Consider the following 13,676-nt stretch of genomic DNA (forward strand, 5'->3'; position numbering starts at 1 on the left):
TATTAGTTAATTAGTTTGACTTATGTAGTATTAGTAGTAGTTAATTAGATAGACTTATGTAGTATTAATAGTATTTGTATTAGTTAATAGTTAATTAGTAGTTGTCGTATTAGTAATTAGACTTATTAGTAATATTAGTAGTATTTAATTAGTTAGACTTATTAGTAATTTTAATAGTTCTAGTATAATTAGTAAATTAGTTACACTTTTGTAATATCAAGAGTATTTGTAATAGTTAATATGTAATTAATAGTTGTAGTATAAGTAGATAGACATGTTAGTTAATAGTTAAATAGTAGTGAAACGAAAATGATATTTTGAATGTATAGCAAAAATGAAAGCAGAACGATCTTTCAAACATACTTTAAAAAAAAAGAAAACGTAAAACTTCAATAAACAAGATATTTTGAATGGATGGAGGAATGACACATTCTCCCATATTTGTTTAATTACGAAGAGACTTGTGCTAACTCTTTGACGTGCTATATAGCATGTTTTCTCATTTCATTTAGTTTTTAAAGTTTTTGAAGTATTGTTATTGTTTATTAATTTCATTTATTTATTATAATTACTATTAAAGAAGAAAAAATCACCATCCTTGCACGTCAAAAAAATAAACTATTTTAAAAAAATGTAATTACAAAGTATAGAATGTTTTTTTTGTGAACAAGTGTAGTGCAATTTTATGATAAAAACATATTGTTCTCATCAGCATCAATGGACGCTACAAAGAAACAAAGTCATAGGACATCCTTCAGGACTTCTAAAAAAAGGAAAACTATGGCTTGTAGAAAAACATCATTAAAAACCTTTGCTGCAACTTGGTATGACATAGAAGAATTTGAATCATCTTAGGCAACAGATTGTGAAAGCATAATTGGAAGACTAACAGTGTGTGCATCCTATGGTATAGTTACAATGCAACATCATGATGTCAACTTGCAAAAAAATGATCCATCTATAGAAGAAATACAAGTAACAAACGACTTTGTCAAGCACTATTCTCATCCTTGCATGCCAACAACACGAAGTCAACATGATGATAACTAAATGCCGGCCATGTCTTGTGAAGAATGAGAGAAACAAATATGTGGTGTCACTTTTACTAGACTACAAAAAATGAATTCTCAATGCAAAGCCGTTACAGCTTCAACTATTGAGCATCATTGATACATCCTTCTCAGTCTGCAAAATGACAAGAGCAATTGCAAACAGAACTTTGGACCGTCAATCTATTCTTGATAGCCCTCTAGTCTCTTGAAATGATGGATCGCTTTCATAGAGCCATCTACTACAATTAACTTGACTACATTCGATATTGCAGATGTGTTCGCTTTCAACATGCTACATAACCCACTAATCCAGAAGTACATGGCTATAGTAGAAAATCCACATCCAAGGACAAGGCTTTGCATCCTCAATAGTAGGCAATCTATTGATCTATCATGAAAGCTCTCCATTCAACCCAATGCTCCAAGTAGAACATGAGAATGAAAAAGGTTACAACTTGCTCGACAATGTAGTCAAGCCAAGTTGACGACACGCATTCTAAAGAGATGATTATCACAAGTTTGCATGCATCATATTACGGAATAATAACCGTTTCATTGAAAGAACAACAACGTTCAGGATGGATGGCTTGTTGGCAACTCACTCTGCCTAGATATCACATTGAAAAATGCAATGTTTCCATTCTTATTCCCACTTGGCCATGGTGCCTACGATGGCAACATCTATCTTAGAGCAAATACATCAAGATGCGAGCTTCAACCCTCTTCTCTATGTACATCTTACCACAAGCCTTATATCCTAATTCTATATTAGCTAAAACAGGTTATCTTGATTGCAAATAGCACAAGCACGACTTGCCTACAAAGGGACATTGACAACTACAGGCACACAAACAAGCATAGTTCCAATGAAGAGGTCGTCAAGCACATCCTTCGGTATAGTGTTCTCGCCTAAATACTAGAATCCCCATCTTGGCACCGACGTAACTTAAAGGACCTTATCACAATGGTCAACGCATTGGGCATGCCTCATTTCTTCCTTATGTTCATTGCAGACGAGGTCATCAATACAAGGTGGATCGAGATCAACAAGTTTGAATGCATCGCAAATGAGTTCAATCCTCAATTCTCACGGAAAGACTATCATCTCGAGTGCACCATCCTCTTCTACACCACGTTCCATCTATTCTTCAACCAGTACATCCTTGGTAGACCTGCTTGCATTGGCGCATCTAGCACCATGTCATTAGGTAGGAGATCCAACATAGGGGCTCCTTACATGCATACAATTCCTATGGTTACATGAGGCAAACTTTGCAAATATAACAAACAAGACATGTGTGTACATTCTATCCAACGATGATCGGTGCAGTGTGACAAGAAAACTAAGAGCCCTCGTCATGGCAAAGCAAATTCATAGGTGCCATCATGCTTGCTATATAAGCAAAAGTAATGGCCATGGTAAATGCAAGTACGAATTTCCATACTCCTCATGCGATGATCTGAAACCAACAATAGACCCTGAAACTCAATGATACATATACTACCATCTTGGAGATGATCACATGTTGTGCCTTATCACCCAATGTTACTGTTCCTATGGAGAGCTCACATGAATATTCAACAAGTAACAAACTCTTCAATCTCTTACTACTTGCTCAAGTACGCAATAGGTAGAGCCAATACGAAAGATAAACATCTAGACAAAAGATGCCAATAGAATGGGATTGCAAGACTTGGACTCAAACAAGCATAAATTAATTTCCATTGCAATATTGTGCAAGCTAGTGTCATCCACCAAAGCGGCATTAAATTGCTTTATAGATCTCGATAGTCACACGAAGCAAGTCCATTGAGTACATTGACAGCTTTCCTGCATACTATAGCAGAAGCTGACAAGGGTATGGAATATCATCATGTATCTTGTAGACCTTTACTGTGCCCGGCCATCAAGCTTAGAGCATTTAACATTCTATCACTACCACAAAAAATACAACATCACCAAAACCACCACTACATCTGATCACAAACTCACTATTCAAGACACTTATGGCAATATAGTGAAAGAGTATACAAGACGGTACATTTCATCGATTTTCACCTAGGACACCAAACTGAAGGCTTCTTCTTTAACACATTACTGCAATGAATAACCTTTAGGTGTCAGAGAGCAAACTAATAAGCACTAAGAACTCAGCATAATCATACTACATCGAGTGCCAACTCCATGGTCTCGTGGCCAATGAGGAAAACCTCGAAATGTTCATCACGAACTACAAGCAAATAAACTTGCTCACCTCGGACCAAACCCACCAATTGATGAACATGATCATTCAAAAGCTTTCTTGCATAAAAGATAACCCAATGACATTCATAGTACCTCCAGCAACTTCTCACATCAAAAGTAGCGTCACATCAATAAGGATAAAGATGTTGCAACTCACAAAAGAGTTTCGAACAATTATTGACAGTACTCTAACGACATTACAACAAGCTCTCTACAACCACCTCATTGATGCGACATATGGCCTATAACAAACATACAAAAACTGCATATAGAACTTAGTTACCCTTTACTAAGCTTTACCTCGCAACCTAGTTTAAAGGAAACGCAATTGCCGCTAGAATCACGTATGGGCTGCCACCTCTTCTTGACTCAAGCCCCTTCCCCCCCAAGCCCCCCTTCTCTCTCTCATGTTGGAACGTTCGTCGTTTCAGGTTATCGGCTTCCCTCCAGTCCCAACCGAACGGCTCTTCTGCCTTCCCGGCCACCGGACTCCATATTTCGATCATCAGAAGCCGAAGCGAAAAGCCCAAACAGGGCAGTCTCTCCAACAACCTCGAGAGGCCGAGTCATCAAAATGCCTGTCTTGCTCCCGATTCCTTGATGCTACCCCGTCCTAAAATGTTATCGGCTCTAAAAGAGAAGCTTGTGGCGCACGACAATGGAGCCCTTGATCACGCACAGCAACAACTGGACCATCCGCAAGCGGAAGAAACCAAGCCAAGAAAGAAGCTCACGGAGAGAGACGTTTGTAAGACTCTGTCCGTTTACTTACTCTGTTATCCATCTTTTCCTGATGCTGTAGCCGAGCACTGAATTCACGTTGTTGTGGTACTTTCATGGGATCACAGGTAGAAGTTTCTCTTTGTAAGCTTCGTGACGTAACGGTTTTCCAACGTCTTGTTTTTGTAGTTGATTATGGCTGGAAATTTCTCATTGTAAGCTTACTGTAGTATTAATCTTCTCTTCTGTAAATTCAGACTAACATATTTTGAAAGCATAATGGAAAACTCCGTTTGCAAGCTTTCTGTGGTAATGACATTCCAACATTTTGTACTATAGCCAGCACAGACAAGTTTTTGTTGTTTTCAAGTGGTATTGCAGTAGTTTTTGAGCCGCTGCTGGAAGTTCTTCTTCATAAGCTTTTCTGTAATAATGACCTTCCAATATCTTGTATTGTAGTTATTCAGACTAAGTGGTTTGTAGTAATTCAGATTTTGTCAATCGAGTGCCTGTTAATCTCTTTAACGTTGAAAAAAGTTAGCTGCTGCAGTTGAAATGCATACCCTTACTCTCAAATGCAGTAAAAAACTGGCGAAGGAGTACTGAAACTCAGACCAACTATTCATGTCTTCGCCGAAGATTCTTGTATCGGCTAGCAGTGGCCCTACACTCATATGGATCTTCAGCCTCAAGAACAGAATACCTGATAGAGAGGGCAGCTGAGCGGCTTGATATAAATGTCAAGATAGCTGTGTTTCCATCTCTTATTTTACTTTCTTTCTTGGACCATGGTGATGAGTCAAGGTCTGTTCCTAAACTGTTACTGCACCAAATTTGGTTGAGATATGTTTGACTTTCTATACTACTTAGTGAGTCTGTGATGTGGGCATCATTTTTACCACATTTTAGGAAGTCTCTGTAAAATGTTTTGCATAGTCCTCTTCTTAGTTCAGAGACACCATTTGTCGCTTACTATGAGTGTTTAAGCTATACAGATGTTTATATGGATCTCTTCAACATTTTCTTAAAGTGTTCAGGCTTTTTATATCCATTTGTGCAAAGTACATTACTTTTTTGTTGTAGGATTTGCTCTATCTACTCTAACAGCAGAGTTGATTTTCCAATTTTGTAACTTTAAGGAGCATTCAATGAGTGATCAACTAGCATGAGGGGTCCAAAATTGTCTCTCTAAAATAGTTGAGCATGCTCTATATCTTTAAAGTCTGCTACATGTCTTATATCTACATCCTTGTTTTATGCCTTGAAATTCTGCATCTACTATTCACATAATAGGTGTTTGATGTGTAACTACATCTACGTCATATGCACAAAAGAAATTTCTACATGCATCCACTGTGGGGTTTATACATTCAAATGGCATAGAGAGACAGACATGGAGCAGAGAGAGAGTATTTCAGGTGACCACTAGACCGGGGAGCATGATTAGCAGGTAGTTGGCAGGAGTGCAGGTAGTGGGCAACATAGGCAAGATGGTGGGTAGTGCTGAACAAGCAAAGAGTAGAAAGGCAGACAGATAATATGCGGGTGTGACCACTGACGTCTCTGACACCACTCTCAGATCACCTCATCCCTTTATCTTGAGTCCTGCATTACACCTTGTGTTTGTCATACACTTTGCATCTCTCTATCTGTATTGAAGCGCTTTTTTGTTTTTTTTGGGTGTGTGTGGGTAGAGTGGAGCTGGGTGTGACCTAGCCAACCAAAAACCATCAGATTGCCACAAGGCAGTACCCATGACCCTGCTCCTACCGCCCACTATTTGAGATTCCTGCTAGCTACCTACTAATCTGGTGGTCATGCTCCCCTGGATAGGGTATGGGCAGTAGTGTGAGGGTGATAGGTTGATGGCTTAAGGCTAAAAACAGGAATTATCAAGGATGAATGATGTACTGAAAGACTAACTTTATTTATTGAGGATTTTGGTGTATTTGTCCTATGGTTCAAAAATAAAGCCATTTAGTTTTTGACAATTTAGCATTGAATGCTTTTTGGGGATGTTTTATGGAGAACTAATTACAAACTGATGTGCAGTAATTACGTAACAGTGCAAACTCTTAAATTAGTGGATCAACACCAGCTCTCAAGCCCAAAAAGAAACATGCCTATGAGAGGACGAGTAATCATGTTTCCACTCTCTTTTATACTTGAAAGGTGTTGTCCCAAAAAGAAACTAAGGCATTGGACCAAAAGTGCCTTGATGGGCCGCTGAAGGGCCTATCATGATCATAGAGGTGGTGGATATCTTCTTTCAAGTACCCAACTTAACAGATCTTACATTTGTCTTTTCATTTCTCTTGATGGATGTAAAATAAACAACACAATCCTTTATAAACAAAATCATTGCAAGGCAAGGATGGGATGAAGAGGTATAGACAAAGAAATGATGGTGTAATGGTGGTGGGTATGATGTGTATTGCCATAGTAAGGTACCATAGTAGACACTTGTATTATCCAAGTTGACCACACTTTGATAATGTAAAAGAGAATTATGCTAACACAATGTGGAAGTTTTCATCCTTGGATGGGTGCTCGTATACATAGGGTTCCCCCCATGCATTATTCACCCTTTGTTGAAGATGTAGCTACAATATCTTGTGTTTGGTCTCGACCACAGCCAAGCCCAACAAAAAGGATTCACCTTATGTTGAAGATGCAGCTACAATATCTTGTTTTTGGCTTGACCACATGATCAGAGCCCAACCCAATAGAAAAAGATAGGCAGCCATGGGAAGTTCAAGTATCCAATTCTTTGGTCTACTAGACAGAGTCGGTGTAGCCTTGTAGGGTTAGTCGTTCATTCAAAGACAAGGCATAAGAAGAAATACATTTGATATACCTCAATATACACAAACATGAGACTTGTGAGAGAGTTTTGGTGCATTAAAGTATTTGCTTAATACATAGACAAAATAAGCTAAATCAGGGCGGGTGTGTATGAGCCAAAGTAACCTACCCACTATTGAACAGTAACAATGCTTGTTGCCGAGTCGTGCTTCAGATTTTGTTTTTAGTTTCATAGTAGAACCTAAAGGTGTGGCCATTGGATGTGTATCAGGAGGCCAATATTAATCCATTAATTGAAAGGGCGTACTTTTGTTGTGAGACAAATATATCCTCCGAATGTTGGACAACCTCCATACTTGAGAAATAGGAGAGAAGGTTGAGATTTGTCATCTCAAAAGTGGAGCAAAGTTGTACCTTTAAGTAGAAAATAGTGGAAGTATTGAATCTGTGATTAAAAGATTATATATCCATCCGTTGAAACTCAGACCATGGTGCATGCTTCAGCCAATAAGAGCTTTCCGCAAGTGGAGGACCTTTTTCACATGGCATGGAATAGAAAACGTTGATGACAGCCGACCATGCAGGCTTTGCCACCCGAGAGGTCAATGCAGGAAGGATGCGTAAGGATACCAACTATGCTATAAGAGCAAAGGTTCATCATAATCAATACGATGCTTTTGGTGAAACCCTTGCATAGTAAGGCAAGCCATGTATTTGTCTAGAGTCCCATTTGCTTTAGCTTTGATGAGAGAACCACTTTGTACCTATTACCTTCTTGAGACTCATTGAAAGCAGCCTTCCTTGGTAGAAAAGATGGTGATACACCTAATTACCAGCAAATTACAATAAGCTATAATTTAATATAAACCAAAATAAACACATTATCACTTAAACATAGACAATTGTCCTAAAATTGGCCCCCCTTGTGGTGTTTCTTTAAGTTGTATTCCACAATCTTAGTAAAATTAAGAATTGGTTTGAATTCTAGGAAGATGGAAAGCCTTGCCATAAACTCAGGGGAAGTGCCCTTCAGTCTCCACTTTCTCTATTGATCAAGTCAATTTCCCTATAAGATTTGGTAAATATAGGTGTTGAGAATGACCAGCACCAAAATCTCAAAAGTTGCCCCTTGATTCAAAGCACTTGTAGGTACAAATTGGGTCTTCTCCACTTACATGCAAGTCACCATTGCTATAGATGAGCAATCCTTCTTAGATCTGTTGTAAATCCTCAATTTTTGAGTAAATCTCCTTCTTGCATGGCTGAGATTTGTTGGCATGCTTCCCTCAATAGATGATAAACTCTAATCACAACTATAATTACGTTTCAATAGAATAAATCAGTGCTGATGTGATTCAGATGTGTTGAGATGGAAGAGAAGAACAGCAGAGGAGAGAGAGATCTTCAAATCTATGCTAGACTAGTCCTCCAACACCAGTCTCTTGTTGCCAAATAATATCAAAATCAAGTCGTTTGTTGTCATGGAGTCCACAAATGCTGACATTTATTGTTTTTGAGGCCATGAATGCTAGCACTTCTAGCCAAACAAACCCTAGGAACCTTGGACTTCCTCAAATCAGCAATCTCCTAGCTTAGATGGTATGTTTTTGACCCTCAGCCACCCTAGATTGCAGGCCATCCCAATCTTACATGGCATGATTCCTCTCCCTATGCCAAGTGGTAAACTTTCCCATGTGTAACTTCACCTCCAGAAATAAATTGCTTGCAATCAAATATTTGTGAAAAATATAAAATTGCTTGGCCTTGCTCCAAAATTGGCCATTACCACTTTCATTTAAAATCCTAAGCCCTATGGACTTGAAACTATTCAAATTGTCATTAACCTTAGTCCTTGGCATTAAATGTTTTGATTTTGTAATCCCCATGACACCAAAAGTCATTTTCAAGGGTACATTTAATACTAGAGCGAGGATTTGTTAGCAGGTGACCACTAGCACTGCAATTTTTGCCAAAGCCCCTCATTGCCTCGATTTTCATCATGCTCATAATTTCACTTACATGCACATATGCACCTCACACGTGCATAACTCAAGTATCCCAAAGCATTAAGTTAAAGGTTCACATCACCATGGTAGAGCTTCCCCTTAAATCCTTGCAATAGCTCTTGATTGCATTGTAGTATGACAAAAGTGTGTGTGAGCATTAGCAAAGCATGCAACATCATTGCTAAATATGTGCACCTATTGCTTAATCCAATTGATGCTCACGGTATGTTAAAGTTTCTAGCCAACAAAACCAAGTTATAATTCACATACACGAACCATAATTGTTGTTAGAACTACAACTTTAGAGCCTAGGTCCAAACCATACCCATTTGCATACCAAACCACAATAATCAGCACAATAAATAGTGATCCTAATGATAGAAATACTATCAACAGTTAGTACGATGCAAACATAGAAAATTTGAGATCCATTATATACATGAACTCTTCATCATTAGAGGTGTGGAAGTGCTACCTGCACCTTGAGTATCAAGAATACTCTAGACCCCTTGCTCTACTGAACTTGAATGAGTTCGATCTAAAGATAGATTCAATTGAAAAGGGATTAACAAGTTAGCATGAAAGGCATTATGTATCTTTGAATGTGGAGGCGATTTCAGCCTATATACCACATCACTTATCATTTTAAATACCTAGAAGGGCCCATAATAGCGCATATTTAGCTTTGTATATAAGTATTCCTTGCTTTTCATCTTTTTCAGTCTTGTCTTTTCAAAATGCAACAATTTCCAATTGCCCTCCACAAATTCCAATGTGGTTGTCCTCTTTCGCTTTTCTTGTGATCTTTGAAAGAGCTTGCTTGACCTTTTGGTCAGCAATGTCCATGTTTTCCACATACCTGTAACTTCAAAGATATTATCCTTTGTGTGCAAAATAGGCAGAACTTTCTTTCCACCCTCCAAAGTTTCAAAAGGAGCCTTTCTAGTGGAACGATGCACAATGTTATTGTATACAACTCAACCAATGGCAAGTATTGTTCTAGCTTGACCTTAAGCTTATCACAATTAGTAATTTTGAACTCTTGGAACTCATGATCTAGGTTTATTTGACGTGTCCTATCATAAGTCCACATGTAGTTGGTCAAGAGAGTCCAAAAGTTAAATGCTAGGTCAAAGTGTACAACTAAGAATTAATTTGAAAGAGTAGACTTTGTATCAATTGGATTATGGTTGTATTGTTATGACTTTTCCAAGAGCAAACAATCTCGTATGAGGACATGGTTGTGGTTCTAGCCCTTGAACAAGGTCCCCAACGTCTTGTGAATCCAAGACACATTGCATCAAATTCGATCATGTGTTGAAATGAGTCTTACCACATTGAAAGCATTCGTGGTAGATGCAAATGTATGGAATGAACTTTGAGGTGTCATATGTGAAATGTGTTGGGATGGAAGATGTGGGGCCCAATGCTATGGCCCAATGCTATGTGAAGGACCATATGGCTAGGCATGGTGACTTGTGGCCCTTACCCAATAGTAGGGGAAGTTTCTTGATGGAGGATCGATGACCCTCTACATGTCTGCATTTGTGCAAATCATGTGGCCATCTTGGTGACACTTGGGGCTCAATATGGATGGGAGGGAAATTGTCATGAGGATGTGAATTTTAAACTTAATGTTCTTTGGACACTTAAGTTGGGACAACTATGTGCACATGTGAGGTGCATATGTGACATTCGGTTGCATGTGTCATGGTGATAGATAATGCTAGCTTGAGCAGTGGTGGGACATTGGCAAAAGTTGTTGTGGACAAGTGCGAATGAAGTGGGTACTTGAGTTAGATTGATTAGGGACATTAAATATCCCCTTGTACAAAGAAATACTCAGTACAAAATTAAAACAAAAAGTGTATGACAAAACACAATGATAGAACAATAGAACTCAAAGTTGAAGAGTAACTTAGAGAAAGAGAAGAATGAATGAATGAATGCAGTTAACACACTTTGCAAGGGTAAATACAAAACCTTGAATCTTTGTGCCTTAGAATGGACTAGGGTAGAGATGACCTGGAGAGTTTATCACTCTGAATCGATCTCAAATTGTAATGGGCACCCCCTGTACACAATCAGCTGTTGCAAATGCATATCAGAATGGAGAAATTATCTGGATCAAGCTGATCAGTGGTAGTGGCAGCAGGGTGGTCTGCATAGGAGAGAAACTGCTGGATGGCAGTTGCAAAATGCAGAGTGGACAGCTCTGAGAAGTTGGCAGCAGGCTGGGGAAGCACTGAGTGATGCAGATGGCTGCAGAAAACTGTAAATGCAGCCTCTTGCTGCCTGGTATGGTGCCGGCGACTGCTTGATTGTTGACATCAGCAGTCAAACCGGTCCGAACAGCAGTAAACACAGCCTCTGGGGCTGGTGATTGTAAGATGATGATGTGGACAATCAGTAATGATGGCATCTACAGCAAATGTAGAATAGTAGAACTCAAAGGTGAAGAGTAACTCAAAGTAAGAGAACAATGAATAAATGAATGCAATAAACGAACTATGCAAGAGTGAATACTAGACTTCCAACCTTCGTGTCTTAGAATGGACTGGGGCAGAGATGAACTAAAGAGTGTATTGTACTCTGAATAGATTGTACTTCTAAATACATCCTGAATCACAGCAGACAGCCTTTGTGTGCGATCAGGTGCAAACACAGATCAGAATGGAGAAACTATCTGGATGAGGCTGATTGGTGGCACAAGCAGTAGGGTAGCCTACATAGGAGAGAAAATGCGAGATGGCGGCTGCAAAATGCAGGCTGGACAGTTCCAAGAAGTAGACAGTAGGCTGGAGAATGCTGAGTGATGCAAGTAACTGCAGAAAACTATAAACACAGCCTTCTGCTGCCTAGTGTGATGCTGGTAATTGCTCAACTGCTGGTGTTAGCAGCCAAACTGGTCCGAATAATAGTAAACGCAGCCTGTGGGGTTGGAGACTGCAAGCCGATGATGTGGACAGGTTGCAATGATGGTGAGTGTAGCAAATGCAGCAATTAGAGCTGTCTTGGATATGAACCGCAATAGAGACCACCTCTCCCCAAAGAGTGTGAGAAAGTCCTCGATGCGCCAGCATTGAACGTCCATCTCTAGCATGGTTCGATTCACAGCTCCACTGCACCATTCTTAGATGGTGTGTTTGGGTGGGCGTACTCCATCCGAATCCCATGTTCGTTGCAAAACAAATCAGATGCTTTGGAACAAAATTTGCCTCCTTGGTCTGCTTCTCGGTTAAATGCAATGCCTAATCTTGGAATAGGCTTGCAGCATGGGTAGAAAGAAGAAAATGTGAGTTTTGAGCAAGAAATGGGTCCCTCTAGGCCACAAGATTCTTGTATCTCCGATCCAACCATTCCATGGAGGGGATTTTGTAGGCCATCTCATGGGCTACATGTTAATGCCCTTTGATCCATGTTTCGGGCTCCCTAGGCATTTAAACTATCATTAAATGCAGTTGTTGCCCCTAGTGTCTTGGACACTAGTGTCACACAGTGTGAAAATATGCTTAGGATTTTAGTTAGGGTTTCCTATGATGGTCAAGTGGTTTAGGGTCACATCTTACTATAAAAAGACACTTTATGCTGCATTAGCACACAAGTGTAGCATTTTCATTGCGATCGCCTTGAGCGATGTGCTCTACATTGATTATTCATTCATTTTCTTCAATTGGTAACACAATTACTTCACACTCAGGCCAACAGGAACCAATATGACTCTTGGTGGAAGGTGTTGTTATTGTGGGAATCCCACTTACACAGACCACACCATCCTAGGGAGCTCAAGTTAGGGATTTCATTCCCTTGCCTTTCCAGTCCCTTCCCCCTTCACTTGGCTATTCACCATTAGCCTTATCATAACCACCCAATAGCTACTCTGATTACATATCCTAATCTCCATGCTGCCCATGGATCCATAGTGCAAGGAATCCCTCTTTTGCATGGTGGGATTTTTGGTATCAATGCCCAAGTGCAATTCATCCCTAGATCCAATAAACTAACTTGACATCACATCCCTAAAAAGAATAGGTTTTGCACACATTACTAGAATCCACCGGTGTGTGTTGTAGAAAGGCAAGGCAATCAATGGATGGCCAAAAGTTAGCTACCTACCAAAATGGACCTTGAGCACACCAAGCGGTAGAAAAGATGCCCCTCCTTAGCAGTTGAGAAGAGTTTTGATCCTATGCATGGATAACCCTCTTAGTCAAAATATTGTCTCTTGAAGGCTTGCCTAACAAGTCTAGTAGATATCATATGTCCCTGGTTACTTAGGCAACAACTACGTGTGACACCTTCCTTGCACAACCTAGGCTATAGGAGGCAAAATCCGGTGGTGGCATCATCCTTAGGATAGTTGTCCATTCGGGTCCTTAGGCTAGTTAGTTTGATTGTCTAGTAGGATCCTTGGGCTAGTCATGCTATCTACACTTAGGCTAATTGTTGAGTTGGACACCTAGGCAAGTTGTACTTAGCTTGAGTAGCACCTTTAGCTTGATGTGTTGTAGGACTTTAGCTCTTCAAATTATACTTTTAGATTTCATCTACATCCTTAGCTTTGCGTTTATCTGGTGGTGGCATCATCCTTAGGATAGTTGTCCATTCGGGTCCTTAGGCTAGTTAGTTTGATTGTCTAGTAGGATCCTTGGGCTAGTCATGCTATCTACACTTAGGCTAATTGTTGAGTTGGACACCTAGGCAAGTTGTACTTAGCTTGAGTAGCACCTTTAGCTTGATGTGTTGTAGGACTTTAGCTCTTCAAATTATACTTTTAGATTTCATCTACATCCTTAGCTTTGCGTTTACTCCTCTTTGTTGTGCAACATCAACTCCACGGTTTGAGAG

General features: G+C 39.6%; 1 protein-coding gene across 1 annotated transcript in view; it reads left to right on the forward strand.

The window, feature by feature from the left end:
* Window positions 1–3,642: 3,642 nt before the first annotated feature.
* The window catches only part of LOC148028227 (pheromone-regulated membrane protein 10-like), a 36,320-nt gene continuing 26,286 nt past the window's right edge, over window positions 3,643–13,676 (forward strand). Inside the window, exons 1-2 of the mRNA XM_087690004.1 lie at window positions 3,643–4,045; window positions 4,568–4,821. Of these exons, the coding sequence (XP_087546130.1) occupies window positions 3,956–4,045; window positions 4,568–4,821 (344 nt within the window). The 5' untranslated portion in view covers window positions 3,643–3,955. The remainder of the gene's footprint in view (window positions 4,046–4,567; window positions 4,822–13,676) is intronic.

Source organism: Lygodium microphyllum, chromosome 12 (assembly GCF_053477565.2).
Source record: "Lygodium microphyllum isolate KBCC chromosome 12, Lygodium_microphyllum_v1.1.10, whole genome shotgun sequence".
In the NCBI taxonomy this organism is placed as follows: domain Eukaryota; kingdom Viridiplantae; phylum Streptophyta; class Polypodiopsida; order Schizaeales; family Lygodiaceae; genus Lygodium; species Lygodium microphyllum.